Genomic DNA, 16,990 nt, shown 5'->3' with positions numbered 1-16,990 from the left:
AACTTCAATTTCACTTAACGTATTTTATAACCGAAGCAGATCATTTACAGACTGTAATGAGTGTATTTGCCTATTGACACATTAAAGTGAAATTTAAAGAAATTGCACATTGTGAAAGTTGTTTCCTAAAAAAGTGCTTTATAAAGGTTTAATACAATTTATTTGTAGCTGACTTATAGGGGAAGCTATAATATATCTAAGCATTATCTTATGACATTGTTTAACGATGTATCGTTTAAACAAATACATTTTAAAACTGGCCTCAACATTTCAATCCTGGCATCTTGTTCCCTTCAGTTAGTATTTAAAAGGGCTAGGTCATTTGCATGAGTTTTTTGCACCCTGTTCAAATTTCTGTCTTTATCACGGAACAACCCACAGATCTTGATTACCTACTGCTCTGATTCAAGGAGTAAGAGCCATTTTTATTGTATTTCAGTTGTTCCCTGGGGCAGAAAAATGTGAATTTCTACAGCTGCTAACGCAAATTTAAAGACTGCTGTCGTTAAAAAATGAATTAAAACAATAGTTATCCTTTGGATTGAATAGGAGGAACTATCAAGCCATAACTGTGGCTGATGTGTTCACGTCAGCAAATCACAGCAAATTCAGTAAAAGTAAGAACAGAAATATAAAAGACTTGTTTGCTATTTTTATCTGAGTAGCACACTATTTTGTATCCCTTCCCCCTATTCCGACATGATGCTTGTCTCGTAGTACTGTATGTCTCCATTCTATTTATAACGCCAGTGTGGAGATCTGTGAAGTGCTGCTCAGTGAGGGAGGTGCAAGATGGTATGTGACTTAGGAATGGTTGAGAAGGCTGCTAATTTTAACCCTTTTGGTGATTGGCTGCCCTGGGCGCTACATGGAAGCATTATTAGTCGATGGGTGTGATCTAAAAAGAGCTTAGCAGCGTTATGATTGGTTATTTTTTTATCGGAGCAAGAAATGAGTAGCGCAACTTAAAAATGAAAGATCAGGCGTGAATTCAATATTTGTAAGTGCTAGTGAATCTTGGAAAATTAACTTCAGTGGAAAGAGAGGTTTGTATTTGAAGAGGTGTTTTCATCCTTTTAAAAGCCTTTTTTTAATTAATAGTCATCTTTCACTTCAGCCTACACATTTGACAAGCTGCATTTGTCATGCTTGTAGTCTAAAATGTGTAGATAACATATTGAACAGGTTGTTCTAGATTTTGTAGATTAGCATTCCAGAAAATAAACTTAGATGCACATCAGAGTACACTGTGGTAACTTAACACGTATAGAGTGTCCTTGGAGCTGTATATAGTCTCTGTTTATGTAGTGCCTCTAATTTTAAAATACTGCTAAACAACTACGAATACTTCTAGACTCAACCTTGTCCTTGCATCCACCCATGTACCAGAGGTTTGTGTTATTTTTGTAGTGGTCAAAGGCAAAGAAGAATTGATCATTATTTTGCAAACATGCTCAGGTAATATGTTTTTCACGGCAAGCTGTTAAACAGTGTTTGGGATGTAGCCAAGAGTGAAAATATTCACTTCAGTGTCGTTGACGGCTGGATGTGCCTTTGTTCACGCAGAGAGCAGCATGGGAAAAAGGAAACGCGAAGAAGAGCTTTCTGAGCTGGAGCAGCGGGAAAACAGGATGAACCCTCTGAGATGCCCTGTGAAATTCTTCGAATTCTACCTTTCAAAATGGTAAGGACACGGCCAGGTGTGGGGCAATGTCGCCCGTTTGTGATGATGGGAAAGAAAGAGATCGGTATGCGCTGTTGCCAGGAAAAGGACAAGGATGACGTTGATCTATGTGCCTGCATGACTGTCCTCTCGCCCACCTCTTTGCCTGCAGTTTCTCACATTTGTTTCCTGCACGGTGGAAACTGAGCTGTGAATGTTGATGTGCTATGAAGTTTAAAAAGAATTATTTTCTTAACTACACAATGATCTTTGCCTGGTGCTGGTGTTGCCTTTTGTATTTACTTGCATTATTAAGAAACGTACAGAATGTGGTGTATTTATTTCCATTCCTTGGTATGCATTTTGTTATGGTGTGATTTCTTGTGACATATGTGATAATTTATTGAAATCACTCAGAGCCCGTTCTGTGTGCTTTCTTAGAACTGACACAAATCAAATGGGCATGACTCAGTGGTCAGCTGTCATTTTTTTTTGCATTCATAGGTTTTGTCTATTTGTGATAATACATCAGCTGTGGTTTGGGCATGGAGATTTTAGTCACAGAGAAGAGGCAGCAATAAATCACTAATGTCTAGGAACATAGAGAGTTTTTGTAGCCGTGCTTTTAACCTTATAATGAAACCTTTCTGTATTCAAAATCGTTATTTCACTTATCGAAGGATGACAATGAAGTCATTTGTCAATTGTGGAAAACTGTCAGCTCTCAAGGAATCTTTGTAGGACGAGAAATAATCTCTCTGTCTGCATTGATAATCAAGTTATTAGAGACAGATTTGCAAAAGGCTTTCAAGCTACAGCAAAATGCGTCATTGCACTTTGTTTGCATGGGGATTAGCTATGGTTGTGCATTGTGGTGCAAAGTTAAGAAATTCTGCTTCAAAGGAATCAAACAACATAATACAGAAAGCAGAGTGACAAAGTCATGCCGAGGCAGTCATGAGACACTTTTTTCCCCCAAAGGGAGTGTTCACGATTTCCCAAACACTTCTTCAAACATAAGTATCTGAATTGTGCCCTGCAGAGGATGGAAAGTCAGTGGTCTTCATAACAACACCTTCTTAATTGCCACCTTTTCTTCTTGTGCCCTGTTTAGCCCGGATAGCATGAGGAACAGAAACGATGTGTTCTACTTGCAACCAGAGCGCTCCTGCATCGCGGAGAGTCCTCTGTGGTACTCGGTCATTCCTATGGACAGGAGCATGCTGGAGAGCATGCTGAACAGGATCTTGGCAGTGAAAGAGATCTATGAAGACCATTCCAGAGAGACACTTGATGATGACATTGACTGATTGACGTGCCCTAATCACCTTTATTTTCCCTTCATATCAATTGCACTGTACTCTGAACCTGTAAATAATTAGTTGGCCAGTATTTGGAGGAAAAGTTTTACTGTACTCTGTGTTGTGGCAGGGCTCCAGGAACTCTTAGGAAACAACAGAAAGAAAACCCTTTATGTTAGAGGGGAACGTACATAAGTACTATATATATTTTATATGAAATTGGCCTTGATCTTCCAGTGACAGTATCATAGTGAACATTGCTGGCTATTTGTTGGTGTGGTGGGTGCAGTTTATTACTGTTTATCTGTCGGCCATACTGACATACTTTATAATTGCACATTTTTCTTTCCTAACTGTTTAGTTTCACCCTCACTTAATTTAAGATGCTATTCATAAATGCACGTTTTTAATTGGTATTGTATCTGTATTGACCCTCTCACTTTTAATGCGGTGTGCCTGATCTGTACAGCATAAGTTTGAAAAGGTCTTGGCCATCTAATAAGGCTTGTTTCACTGAGCATTAAAAGAAAAGTCTGTTAGGCTTCAACCTTTCAAGTTTTCATTTTTACTCTTTATGACCTTGAGCTGCACAGCATTAGGATTAACTTTCATTTCCACCTTCACAGTTTTTATGTTGACTTTAGGTTTAAAATTCAAGTCCTATGGAACGATTAAATAAACATTTAACAGAACATTATGAAAAGGTTACATTTCAAGCAATTTGATGATTTAAAGTGATTTCTTGAGTTGTGTGACAGGAAGGGCTAAAACACTAGAGATGTATCCTCTTACATTGCTTCCCAGTCCCAGGCTATGACATGTTTTGCTCAAGCTGAGCACTTGATTATTTCATGGCAACAGATAATTATTTCCTTTAGCCCTCTTTAAGTTTTCAGTTCTGGAAATGTTCAATTACTTTATTTTATGTGAAACTCTTCATTATGAGACTTCACCTTTTCAGGATCGGAAAAACAGTGAATTGATCAGAATATTCAAATGGTAGCCTCCAGACAGGAAAAAAAAAATATTGGTAATTGGGATCACTAGGACTGGGATTAGAACAGAAGTTTATTGTCTTGAGAACTGAAAAAATGAAGATTCTCTCTGTGAAGTTTATATCTTTTTTTTTTCTAAATATTTTAGACTCTTTTAAAAATGTATTTTTTGTTATAAACCGTCCCAAAGTGGAATTGCCGGTTGTGTGTTTATTGCATTTGGACTCTGGTTTACAAACACTGCAAGCACAGAGGGGCTGCTCGGTCCTGTGCAAGGGTTTTAACACTGATGGGAGGAAGTGTATCTTTTTCATTGTCGGCACCACAGACCTACAAGTGTCAGAGGTGCTTGTGAGGATCGTTGTGTTGCTGTGAACAAAAAACTAATCCCACTCTACTCACTGCTAATGCACACTACTGCTTAGGGACTCTTGCCAGCTGCTGACTGGACACAGACTCAGACCTGCAGTACCTGGATCGTAGCCTTCATCCTACAGCTGGGCGTGACCATTTCCTATGCCACTTCGGAGTCCTGCGATTTACTTGTGCTACTCCACTACAATTTAATAGCTTCCTGGCTAAAGTGGCATCTTATTTACTTAATTAGTCTTCTTTAATTTGCTAAGAATGTTACAAAATGAAATAGAATTTGTCTTTTGCCTTATAATTTAGTTGCTTTTGATTTCAGATCAAAAAGAAGTATTTTTCTCATGCTGCAACGTAGGAAACCTTTTCCATCTAACCTGATGCACTCGCTCAACATTTTAAATTTCATCTCAAGCTTAGAAAGTCTTCCTGCTATATGTTAATCTTCAAATGACATCTATATGTAAATCTGCTTCTCTGCAGACAAGCTATACTGTAAAGGTAACAAATACAAGATTTGGAATTACGTGAAACAGCATGCCTTAATTACTGCAGTATAGACGTTTGTGAAAAGTACAGGGGATTTTTATATTCTCAAGATTCATAAGGAGGTGGCCTTAAGACCAAGCTCTCCTTCATAATTAAAAAGTGAGGACAAGCAGAAAGATTTGCTCTGATTTTCATTCCTCATCTAGTTTGTGATTCATGTGGAAATGTGTTGAGAAACCTATACAGCATAAAAAACTTGGACATCATATGTCTCTTTGGGTTGAATGTATATTTCACGTTATTCATAAGAACAGCTTTATTGTGTTACCACAGTCATGTTGTTGTTCTACATTATAAAAGCTTAAATGTACTCTTCTTTTTTAAAAGAGTAGAGAATATCCTTTTAAAAACATTGTTTTTTTTTACTATTATATAATCCTAACCCCGTTTTTATCTAGGTAAGTACAGTCCTAATGGTGATAAGATGAAGAGAAAATTATATGCTGTTTCAGTTTCAGACTAAGGCTTTTATTCTTGCAAAACAAACCTGCAAAATCCTGAGGTTTGGGGCAAGTATATTATCCTACGCAATATTACTACAAAAACTGGTTCAGTAACGTCTTGTTACTTTTTCTTTCTTCTGAACTGCAGTGGCCCTGTGAATTATCAGGTTCCAGGTTGTTGGCTTAATGACTTCAAATAAAATGTTGTGATTGTGTTAAACAGATCTTATGAAATCACTATAATTCCTGTTCTTATTGTTTCTAGCTGTAAATTTCAAAATCCTATAAACATGCATAAGAGCGCATTCGTGTTTAGATTCTGTGGTACCGATGTACTCATTATAATAAGCTTTATGAAAATTCAGGAATTGTACACTTAAAGGAAAGTATAAATATACAATGAGATAGATTTCACATCATATAAATATGGGCTTCTGTAACACTAAGAAGCAATGCTAAGCAGTATGTTCAGTAATAGTTCCTTTACAGTATTTGAATTTGCTTAAAAATTCAGGCAACGTTCCAGAATCCCTCCCCACCCAACTTACTAAAGTTGATCTCTGTATCGTGACCTCAGTAGTATACCTGAAGGTTCAGGAAATGGATTGTGTTTTTTATTTGAATGGCCTTAACTGGATTTTTTCAATGTTATTCATCACTTCATTTTTACTGTTGCAACAGTATGGCATAACGAACAGCAGGGTCTAAGACAGGATGGCAGTGTTGCCATTTGTGGTAAAGCCTAGGTTCAGAGTAGTGCGACCTTCTACCCATGCATCTCTTGAGCTGCTGTGATACTATAGTAGTAAAATGTGCATCTTGTGATTAAAAGGTCTTTCATTTAAAAAGATGTGTACAAAGTGTCTTATAAAATGTAGATGACAAGTGAACTTGCAGGCAATAAGCTTTGTAATGAACATATGTAATTAAATGATTTCAGAGCAATTACTTTTGTTATACGTTTTAGTCTAACCTACCAAAACATGAAGTACGGTAGCACCTTTTTTAACCGATATTGTTTTTCTCATTGAGAAAGTATCATATAACAGCATTTGATTTAGTGTCCAGTTTTGCATGGAAGCATTTTTTTAAATACAAAATTCAAAGTATACACTATATGTATAAATATATATATACACACCCTCTTTTTTTAAAAAGAGGGAGGCTTAGGAAAGATTCAGATTTTTCAGTTGATGATTGGAATGTTGTTTCTCAAAATAGTTTTATTTTGTTTAAGCAGGCATATTTCTGTGCTTACGACTGTAAATATTTGTATTTGTCAACTGTCTTGGCTTTTGACATGTTTAGTAACTGTTTGGTGCATATTTCTAAATCCCATTTACTGTAAAAACACTCTGCTGTTGTAGTGAGAAAGTACTGTTACAACTAGCCACGTCTCTAGATCCTAACTGAAATAAAACTGTGTTACTATATAAGTTTTTTACGGGGTGCTCTTTTGTCCTTTCTGATTTTGTTTTCCATCATTCGGTGCAATGAATAGAAAGTGTTTTTCTGTTGGGGCCTTTTGTGAATCTATCCGATTCCCTGCTATTGTTACAAATTACAAGCCATGTCAGCCTCACGACCCACAAAATTCTATTCTTAATCTTGTTTCTAAGGTGTGAATTTTATCCCCAAGTGTATCTGTACATAAGATTAAGTCTTTGCAACATGATAGTTGTGGAATTTTTCTCCACAACTTGTTTGGCTTTTGCAGTAAGTTGGCAATTTATTTTGTTAAGGGGAGCACTTGGGTTCTAGGGTGCCTACTGTGTAACATTTTCATGTCTCCCCCCACAAATGTGGATTTTCACCCAGAGTTTAAAGCCTAGCTGTGGGGCGTTAACTGGCATCTCCTAATTGTTCCCCATGTTCATGTGAGGGAATATATTTGACCACAGCCCTCTATTGACGTAATTGGTCATTGAACATGAAAGGTTTTTGGCTTTTACAAGCATTCTAAGGTTTTCCATTAGAAATGTTTTTACTCTTAGCTGCACTCTTACTTAGCTGCTTACTTGAATCCAGCAATCTTGGTATCCCATACCACTAACTGGTTCTGGAACAAATCAAGTGTAGAACCTTCCATGATTAAAAGAGAGATTGAATTCTGACAGTTTCTTACACAGAAGTTAAGTAGTGGCTGCTAATAAGGGAAATGTGACCCTTTTTTTAAAGATTACCATGGACAAATGATCATTTACTGTCAGGCTAAAAGCCATTGACTACTTCTCTACTTACCATAGCAAGGCATTTCCTAATACCATGTTTTCTCACACATACATGCAGATCTGTAGTGTATTAAATGCTGAAAGTTTTTTTTTTTAGGGAATTGCTTTCATATGGCAAAATGAAAAGATTTGCCTCTTATCCTGAATTTGAGAGGAAACTGGAACATGGGACTTCATTTTTTTACATTTATTCTTTGGCATGCTACAGTTGAAGCAAATTAATTTTTATTTCACCATGGAGAAATGAACAAAATATAGAACATACCACAGATACACAGTTTAATCAGTTGCAGCAAATGCTTTAATGTGCATCTGTCTTTAACATAAGTACTAAAAGAATGAATTCCACACCAGCTTTCAATCCAAGCATACCTTGGCCATTCCTATATGCAATGTTTTCACATGGTTTCTTTATAAAAGAATTGTTTACCATCACTAGGTAACAGATATAATTTTATTTAGTTTTTGAATATTCTTTGAAGTTTCCACAGACATTTTTTGAGTATCTGCAATCAAATGTCAACAGTATCTTTGCAAATCAATACATTTCTGCTTCATTCTTCAAATCAGAAGTATGACACCTCTCATATTCTTTACTTAATTTTTTATGGATAAGTTCCAACAAACAGAAAGTTTGACAGCACTGTTATACACTTGGTGTTCAAGTTTCAGTTTTTAACTTGTTTTTTCAAAAAAAATATTTTGTTATACTTATTGCTTGTGTTTTGTGTATTGCTTTTACACTTCAGAGAAAGGTGAGCTCAATTTGTAGTCCCTTTGGTTTAATATTATTACATTTTCTTTCAATATTGATGGTCATCATCAAATGATTTTACTTTCACTGTTATAAAGTTCTTTCATGTGAAAAGGTACAGTAGTGGTTTGTACAGTGATACCAGCTGAGCCTAATCTATATCTGGGAGTAAGAGGTGATCTATCAAGGAGTTCAAAATCAAAGGTGGACAAAACTGAAAACAATTGCATCAGTGTTCACTAAAATGTCAGTAATGCATTGTTTCCACTGCATGTTTTATTTTAGCATGACATGAATATTAAATGTTCTACAGCACCAAATCAACAAATAAGCCAAACAACAATGCAGCAACGTATTTGTCTACATAGTTCTATCCGCATGATCAATGTAAGTGTTTTATTCTTTAAGAAGGGCTTGCAATAGTACTTTAATGTGTTTACAACAGTATCAGCAACAGATACTGACTATGGCAGATGTCTTCTCCGTAAGAACCTGGCTATAAATACAAGCAGTCTGACATCTATGACATCTTTAAATGTATTTTTAATCTTACTGACTGTATTGAGAATGTTTATGTTTATGTCTTACAAAAAACAAATCTTTATTTTCAAGTAATGGCTTTAAATGTTCTCATATGTTAAATAAGAAAGGAGGGAAAACAACATTGCCGCACAAACAAGAATACCCACACATGAGGGTACAGTACTGTAGGTGGAGCCTTTGATGGAACCAGCCATTAGAGAAAAGATGAAAGCTATGTGCTGTGTTTGTTCCTTGCCTACCAGTGGTTTCAAACCACAGCGTTTGTAATTAAAGACACATGTCCCAAGCGTACCATGATCAATGCAATTCAAAAGTACTTCCTGCAAAACCCGCAACCAAACATTCCTTGCAATAGGACGAACAGCCAGAATGCGTGCATGTGCATTTGGAAGGCTTTTGTGTATTGATAAGTGAAGCGCAGATGCCGTTAAATTTTGAGATCATCCAGTCTGGTCTTGTTGTTGCTGTGCTTGCTGGATCTGCTAGGTCTGCGCTGTTTTTCTACAGGCGTCCCTTTCTTCACTTTCAAATCACTTTCATCAGGCTTGCTGTTCCTCTCTACAGCTAAGTTGTCTCTGTTTTGCTTATAGGCCGCTTTGCTATTGTATGGGTGATAAGCAGTGTCAGGCTCAGGTAAAGGAGAAAGGCTGTACCTCGATCCAGATTGGTAAGGTCCTGTTGGAGAGTGCTGTTTTGGAAAATAATTGTAATTAGGGACAAAGGGCACCACTGTGTCATTGGGGTCTTTAGAGCCCATTTCAGATGCAATCTCAGACTTGGAAGACACCCCTTGTCGGCACTTTGTGAAACCCAAGTGGTACATCTCAACCAGGTTCAGTAACAAGGAGATGCATGCCACTGCCAACATGAATACAATAAAGATAGTCTTTTCTGTTGGCCTGGAGATGTAGCAGTTGACAATGTTGGGGCACGGAAGTCGGTCACAAGTGTAAAGAGGTTTGAGTTCAAAGCCATAGAGGAAGTACTGAGCCACTATGAAGCCCACCTCAAAAAGGGTTTTGAATATGATATTAAAGACGTAGGTCCGTAAAATAACACCTTGCATCTGGATCCGGCCCTGTGCGTCTCGCACTGAAGGCTTCTTCGCTTTTGTTTCACCCAGAAGGGGCTGCTTGTCTCCTTGATTGGCTGCTTGGGTTATCCTCTCTTTCTCCTTCTGCTTTTGCTTCTCCTCCATGCGCACCAGGTGCAGAATGTGGCCCAGGTAAATGAGAGTGGGGGTGGACACGAAGATGATCTGCAGCACCCAGAAGCGGATGTGCGAGATGGGGAAGGTCTTGTCATAGCAGACGCTTTGGCAACCAGGCTGCTTGGTGTCACAGGTGAAGCCCGACTGCTCATCTCCCCAGACTTTCTCCGCAGCGGCTCCCAGAACCAGGATCCGGAAGATGAAGAGGACCGTCAGCCACACCTTTCCCACCACTGTCGAGTGCTCCTGGGCACTTTCCAGCAGTTTTCCCAGCAAGCTCCAGTCTCCCATAGTGGCAACTGCACGGGGCTAACCCTGCAGAGACAGAGAGATACATGCTGATGGGTTACTGCCACAAAGACATTTAAAAGGCAGCTTTTCTCAATTTGGACAACTTCTTTGCAGAAATAACAGGTGTTCAGTCTTGAAAGTGCGTGTTAAAATACTCACTCTGGTAATTAAACAGAGATGTTTTGATTCAGTTTGGTAACATTTCAGTATTTTTCGCAACATGTGCTTCAATACCATCAGTTCTGTTTCTTACCATAGTAAGTGGAATCACAAGACACCTTCTTTCTTAAACAAAAGTATTAAAAGTAATCTGAGAATCATTTAATGTTCAAAATATTGGAGAATAAGAGTGAAACAAAGTCTTAATATGTTCAGTCTCAATTTCACCCTTTTTAATTAAAATATTTGGTTTTCAAATGATACCAATGAAGCCAATTGAGCAGTTTGTTGGCTGACAGTACTATTAGATTATGACAATACACTGAAATAGATGTACATACGTTAAACAAATAAATCCATCTATTCTGTAATAGTGTTTATATAAAATAGCATTTATGATACATTGTACATTTCACATTGTCTCCTCTAGTATATCAACTGTGTCATTTTTAATATTAAGCGTATACATTCATGACAGTCATATTTGTCGATGTTATGGACTGTCTGTGTTTGGTAGGTTCATGGGCTTGATTAAACTGGAATGCTTTCTGTGATCGTCACATTTACAAAGCAGAAACTGAACACAAAATAATATTTTATTTAGTTTTTTCAGAGTCTGAAACATTGAAGGCTTTAAAAATATATTTTCAATTTCATAGCACAGTGTTTGCAAAAAGTAATTGTCATTTGTAATAAAGCAGTTCTTCTGGTGGTTTTTAAATCTGAAGCCTCAACCAGTTTGGTCCATTGTATTCACTCTTGTAATTGTAAAAATCGTCTGAGAAATGCATCAAAGTTTGCACTCTTTGAAACCCTTGGAAAATAAGTCACATTAAAAATATTAAGAAGATGCATGTCGGGAGGTTACTTCAATGTCCGTAAAGCTCAGTGTATCTGTTTTTTGTTAGATTTGTGGTGTTGATGTGATGCAAATTGAAGGTTGAAGCAGAGCCATGTATGGAGTAGGGATCTTTGGTTGACATGAAAGATTAGCACCATATGTGTAAGAATACTTATATTTAACAAACAAAAAAGGTTGTTTATTGACCTAATTTTAGTTTTGTATGCCCCTTTCTGATTAAATCAAACACATTTATTTGTGGGGTTAAAAAAGGTTTTCAGACGGACTAGTTTTATATTTCAAATTACATTTTTCTATCTTGTTCTGTTATCAGTTGACCCTCTTAAGAAAAATGGTGTTTTGGACACTCTGCATTTTACTTTCTTGCTGACTCATTCTCCAGCTACCCTTTACTGTTATAAGAGTCTTATATGTAACATCCTGAGATATATAAAACTTAAATCTTACAAACTAAGAGAGAGAGACACTAGGACAAAAAGTTCTCAAAACATGATCAAGCCCCCAAAAAGTTGCCAATGGTGCATATACTGTACATTACATGGTATTTATTTAACCAATAATTTTCTGTCAGTGATGTATTTGTCACGTCCCTAAATGGAGGATGGTAGACAAATAGATTTTAAGATATTGTATGGAGATATCATTAGGTTTAATGTGGTGGGTTTAGATTTTTCCACGATCAATGCTCAACAGCCATAACGCCTAAATGGTTCAGTCCAGAACAGAAACATTTTGTCAGATAGAAAAAGTCTGCAGCACAAACATACCTGAGATGAGCCTACTAAGGCAGAATCACAAACTGGTGTACAAACGCTGTACGTTTGTATGTTCAAGCTGCAAGCTGTTTTTCTTCATGATCCTGAGACCCCCTGGTGTAGACATCAAGGTAAAGCCAACTTGAGTGACCTGTTTCTGCCTTTGGTTTCCATCTGAAGCTGTGCTGCAATTAATTCAGTCTGAGATTGAGAACTGCTTTTCATTCTCCAGTTGGGGAACAGTCTTGTCTCAGCTTTGGCTTCACTGGCTGAGTATGATTTCTTTCCTCTGCACTTAATCTTTGTTTCCTAACCTTTTACTGGCAAAAACGGGAAATGTTCTTCACAGCAAAACACCTGTTTCCTCCACCAGAACATTGCTTTTGTCTTTCAAAGTTTCCTGTTTATTAGTAAGCTCGCTGTGGGCATTTAAGAAATTGCCTCTTCAGTTTGGATTGTATCTGTTGTTAAAATGCAGTAGAGAGCGGAAAATAAAGAAATCACAGATGTCTTCTCTACTGCCTGAACAAATTAAGTTAATTTTGTTTCTTAACTGAAAGTTCTTGCAGACTGTAAATACTCTTTCATGAATTATACCCTTTTCTGAGACAGTTGCAGCAGGTAAGGGAATTTCAGCAAACTTATTCTCATTTTGTTTAGGGTTGATGTTTAGAATTTAGATACTATATACTATATATATGGTCATCACCTTCCACAAAATATGGCTCAGACTGAATTGTGATTGGACTCTAACATATCAGAGACATCTTGCCTTATTTATACACCTAGATCCTTGACACTGTATTCAGTCATTACAAAAAAATTAAACTAGGCTTTGAGATTATTTTAAAACAGATCCATAAACATTCTGGATTGTTATAAAAACTGACAAGAGTCCACTTCTCTCAGCTACAGCCTAGGCAGCAAGTATATGTTTTTGTATTCATCTCATTGCTTAGTTACCAGAGCTATAATAATATCCAGGCTGGCCAAATGTTAAAATCTATCTGTATCTTCAAAGGGTTTAATCCCTTTAACTAATAAGCAGGCCATATAATGTATACGAATAAGGACAGAAAAATACAGATTCTGCATACAGCATGGTCATTTATGTTGTGCTTTCTAAAAATAGAATTGGGTCTTGAGAGAACTTCATTAGATGTTAAGCAAACAATTTCCTCCATAAACAGCAAGACAGGTTAATGTGATTTTAACTAATGATGCCCGTCTCAGAAGTTGGTTTGCAACTGGCTTCAGAAGCAACAGAAAGACAACTTTCTGCAAGACAAGTCAGTTTTGTGCAAAACAGCAAAGCATTGCATTTATTCTTAAAAATGTAGCTCCTTGCTCAGCTGGATCTTTCAGATGGACAACTTTAGGATATTAAATACCAGAAAAAAGCATTTCTTCAGTCTCAACAATTTTTGTCTTCTAAACATATTTAGATAAGTTGAGATCCCTTTGCTGTCTAACTCATCACAATTTATTGGACTTAGAATTCCACGGTTTGAAGGCTAGGAAGCATTTTGTTTTTATATGTGTTTTCACAACAGTTCAGACAAGTTGAAAACTCTTCTTGGTTTACATGAAACAGATTTGGAAACAGCAGCGCATCATGTCAAATGTAACTTTCACTCCCACATCCTCAGTAATTGTAGTGTGCCTTGATCTGAAGAAAAAGTAATTGTTTCAACATCAGTGCTACATTTATTGTCTTTTTGTCAGAGCACCAGGGCCATGAGAAACCTAAGTGCCATTAATTCTTAGAATGCCTGTCACTAGCACATGGATGCATGAGGTTTCTGGAAGTCAGGGATATATTAACTGGACCTGTTATGTGGCAGCATCTCTAACTACAGAACCTGAGGCACTAAGCAAAGTAATTAAAACCACACAACAAAACCTTTGTAGTAATGCCTTCAGTTTATAAGAAAGAGTCCGCTGAGCGCAGCTAGACTCTTCTGCAAAAAGTGAGTGTACCACATTGTTTTAAATAGCCTTTGCTTCCACTTTAACAGAAATGCACAAGTTGTGGGAAAAGTTATAATTCTTGTAACTCTAGAAGTGGTTACTGGCACACATTCTCATTTGTTAGTGAGTACACTAATAAATGACTGCTCCCTTATGCTGCCTTCATTAAAGGAATCTTGCTTTTTATAGCTTTTTTCAAAACCTCCTGAACAAAGAAACTTAGCAAGTGTTTTTAAGCCTTAGATTTTTGTTTCAGTCTCTAGTATTTTATAAATACCAATCATCCACCACTATTACACTGAACATCTGTTTAACCAACCTTAATTTTGTTATAAACTGTTCACAAAACCTATCCAATAAATAAAATAAAATACCTAAAAGAAATTAGGTAAATGCTTCATACATAGCTTCTCGTGGTCTTTGGAACACATGACAATGTTTATTTTATTTCATGAAAGGAAGTTGGAAATTCTAATATGAAAAAACAGTGAATCAACAAACATTTGTTTCAAAACATCACAAAGGTAAATGTAGTCTATTTCAAATTAATTTCACCTCTCAAGGCTTTGATAAAGTTGGATAACTTTACATTTTTATTAACTTTATATTTAGAGGTTTATTTAGGTGTGTCTAGGTATTTCTGGCTCCAGAGAGTGCTGACAGTTTCCTTTCAGTTACATGCTGTATTTATAGTATATAAATGATGAATGAAAAAGTATATGATTTTCACAACCTTTAAGAGCCCACTAATCCCTTTATGTTTCACCTTTTGCCTTGGGTTCTGTGGAGGAAACTTTCAAGATGCATGGTTATCTACCACAATGTTTTAGATATTCCATTTAATTGACTATTATAATATCTTTCAAATTACTGTTTATCTTCCATTGTTTTGTAGATCTACTTGATTTTTACCTTCTAATTCGTTTAGAAATTGACATTTTTAACAGGTCTTTTCGAGTCATAAGGAAAGAGAGTTTTACAGTATATTCTAAAACAAATGGCTATATACTGTATTCATTTTAAATGCCTTCTTTATCCAAAACGGCAGTAGATAGACAGCACCTTTTATGTGATGCAGTTTTAATCTTCTAAAGGTTCTAAATCTGCAATTAACCAAACAAATGATTTTGTTGCATTCAAACATTATGTATTTATGTGGTTTATGTTAATATGTAAAGTGGAAATTGCTTTTTTGAGAACAACATATCTTAAAGAGAACTCTTGGAGAGTTCTTAGAGAGAACACATATACTGAATTTAAAAAATATATTACAAATTCTAATATGTACATATATATTGTACTGTGTTGTTCCTGTTATAATGTTTTCCGAATTCAATTATTTATTTACTGATCTGGTCTTATATGGATTTGTTTTTCTCCACTTCATTGTACAGTATTTGATATGGTAAACCATTTTGCATTCAGTTTTATTGGAAACAGTTTACTTTGTTAAAGCTAAAATCTAAATTTAAAAGGAATTCTCATAAATAAGGCACTTTCCTTTGATTTGAGGAATGTTTTTACTTATTATTGATCCATATTAGTTTATCAATGTACAACGTTTTCACTTATTCATATTATCTACTGTATGACATTTAGCATAGTACACAGTATGTGTATTACCTACACATGAAATTAATAAAATTCCTTAAACATAAATGTGAAACAAAAACCAGGAAATTTAAATTGGTTAAATGAATGTGTGAGAAGTGTGTTTGTATTAGAAGTAAAAACTGGTGGCTGCATTTTCACACTCTGTAAGTGTGCTAAATCAGATCTGTATTGTTTATTCCTTATCCGGTCTTACCTTAAATTGAAAGTTCAGATAAAGAGAAAACAGTGACATTCCACGTTTGCTTTGTGAGAAACTACTGCTCAAATATAAATTCAGAGAATTATCTTTAAATGCGTTAGTAATGTACTAATGAATACATACCTTTTCAATCCACACATCTCCAGCAATGGGAGTCTTTACTCATTGATATATCCACGCAGGTCACTTACATTTGTGACTGATCTTCTACAGCTCTTACTTCTGAAGCCATTCTCTTGAATGGGGGTAAAACCGTTGACAGCTACTGTTAAAAAAGCAATTACAGTAGCCGAGAAAGCAATTAATTTTAAATACAGTTTACTTCTTATCAATTAGAATACTGTTAATCCCTTGTGCTAAACCTGACCGAGTTGAAGTACAGACGCTGCAAATATCACCCCCCCTTCAGATAATTTTGGCTGGATATGCGCTCTCCCCACTGTGGAGCACAAAGCAGGACACTTGGTAGTAATTTCTTCAGTTCTTGTGACTGGCAGTTTTGCTGTCCAATGATGTCGTTTTTCTCCCGCACGACCTCTGTTCTAAATATAATCCAGTTTCAGGGAGGGTCTCTGCTATCACTTAGGGATTGACTTGGAATTTCAGGCTGGTAGTCATAATGTTATTGGGAGGCAGCTCAGTCTCACAGAGGCAGTAAGGCAGGACCATATTTCTCAGTGTCCCAAAAGATCAAGCATGTCTTTTTCTTTTAAAATAGGGGTTAACTTACACTTTCTCTACAGAATGCAGTGTCTGGCACAGAAATTGGAAATAGATGAAAAACTGAACTCGGATCATACTGAACAGGAATTGGACTAGATGTGTGTGTATTCCTTGAACCAACCAGGATGGAGTGCTTGGCTTTTAATTATTCCCTCATCACTGAAAACCATTAAAGGCCCTAACAAATAAACTGATTTCCAGATCACAACAATGAATGTTGGTTATTTCATCAGTATCACAAAATGGGAATAAAGACAGAAAAACACTTATACAGAGATTTAGTTAATATGGGAACTCTACTTTAAGGTCAAATGTACCCTAAAGTGTTAAGTAAACCAAGTTTAGTTTTGTTCAGTACATG

At 36.3% G+C, this 16,990-nt stretch overlaps 2 protein-coding genes across 11 annotated transcripts in view; one reads left to right on the top strand and one right to left on the bottom strand.

Annotated features, from left to right (window-relative positions):
• Positions 1–6,753, top strand: part of LOC102683182 (zinc finger MYM-type protein 3-like) — a 32,680-nt gene extending 25,927 nt beyond the window's left edge. For all 9 annotated transcript variants that reach the window (XM_069193487.1, XM_069193485.1, XM_069193484.1 and 6 more), the window contains exons 24-25: positions 1,567–1,684; positions 2,778–6,753. In XM_069193487.1, the coding sequence (XP_069049588.1) occupies positions 1,567–1,684; positions 2,778–2,973 (314 nt within the window). In that variant the 3' untranslated portion in view covers positions 2,974–6,753. The remainder of the gene's footprint in view (positions 1–1,566; positions 1,685–2,777) is intronic.
• A 1,073-nt stretch (positions 6,754–7,826) lies between these two features.
• On the bottom strand, positions 7,827–16,399 carry gja2 (gap junction protein, alpha 2). 2 transcript variants are annotated; one of them, XM_015351289.2, is made up of 2 exons: positions 16,030–16,399; positions 7,827–10,370 (listed from the first exon to the last, which is right to left on the bottom strand). In XM_015351289.2, exon 2 carries the CDS (start codon positions 10,344–10,346, stop codon positions 9,273–9,275), a length of 1,074 nt encoding a protein of 357 aa, XP_015206775.1. In that variant the 5' UTR covers positions 10,347–10,370; positions 16,030–16,399; the 3' UTR covers positions 7,827–9,272. The 2 variants fall into 2 exon arrangements, with proteins under 2 accessions (XP_015206775.1, XP_015206776.1); XM_015351290.2 differs by lacking the exon at positions 16,030–16,399 and adding an exon at positions 12,135–12,566.
• Between the last annotated feature and the right edge of the window lie 591 nt (positions 16,400–16,990).

Source organism: Lepisosteus oculatus, chromosome 8 (genome assembly GCF_040954835.1).
Source record: "Lepisosteus oculatus isolate fLepOcu1 chromosome 8, fLepOcu1.hap2, whole genome shotgun sequence".
Lineage (NCBI taxonomy): Eukaryota > Metazoa > Chordata > Actinopteri > Semionotiformes > Lepisosteidae > Lepisosteus > Lepisosteus oculatus.
The sequence above is the reverse complement of the archived record's forward strand: the minus strand, read 5'-3'. Positions and strand labels throughout refer to the sequence as shown.

Coding starts and splice junctions, on each gene's coding strand:
- gja2 (XM_015351289.2), bottom strand. CDS start 10,346: ATGGGAGACTGGAGCTTGCTGGGAAAACTGCTGGAAAGTGCCCAGGAG.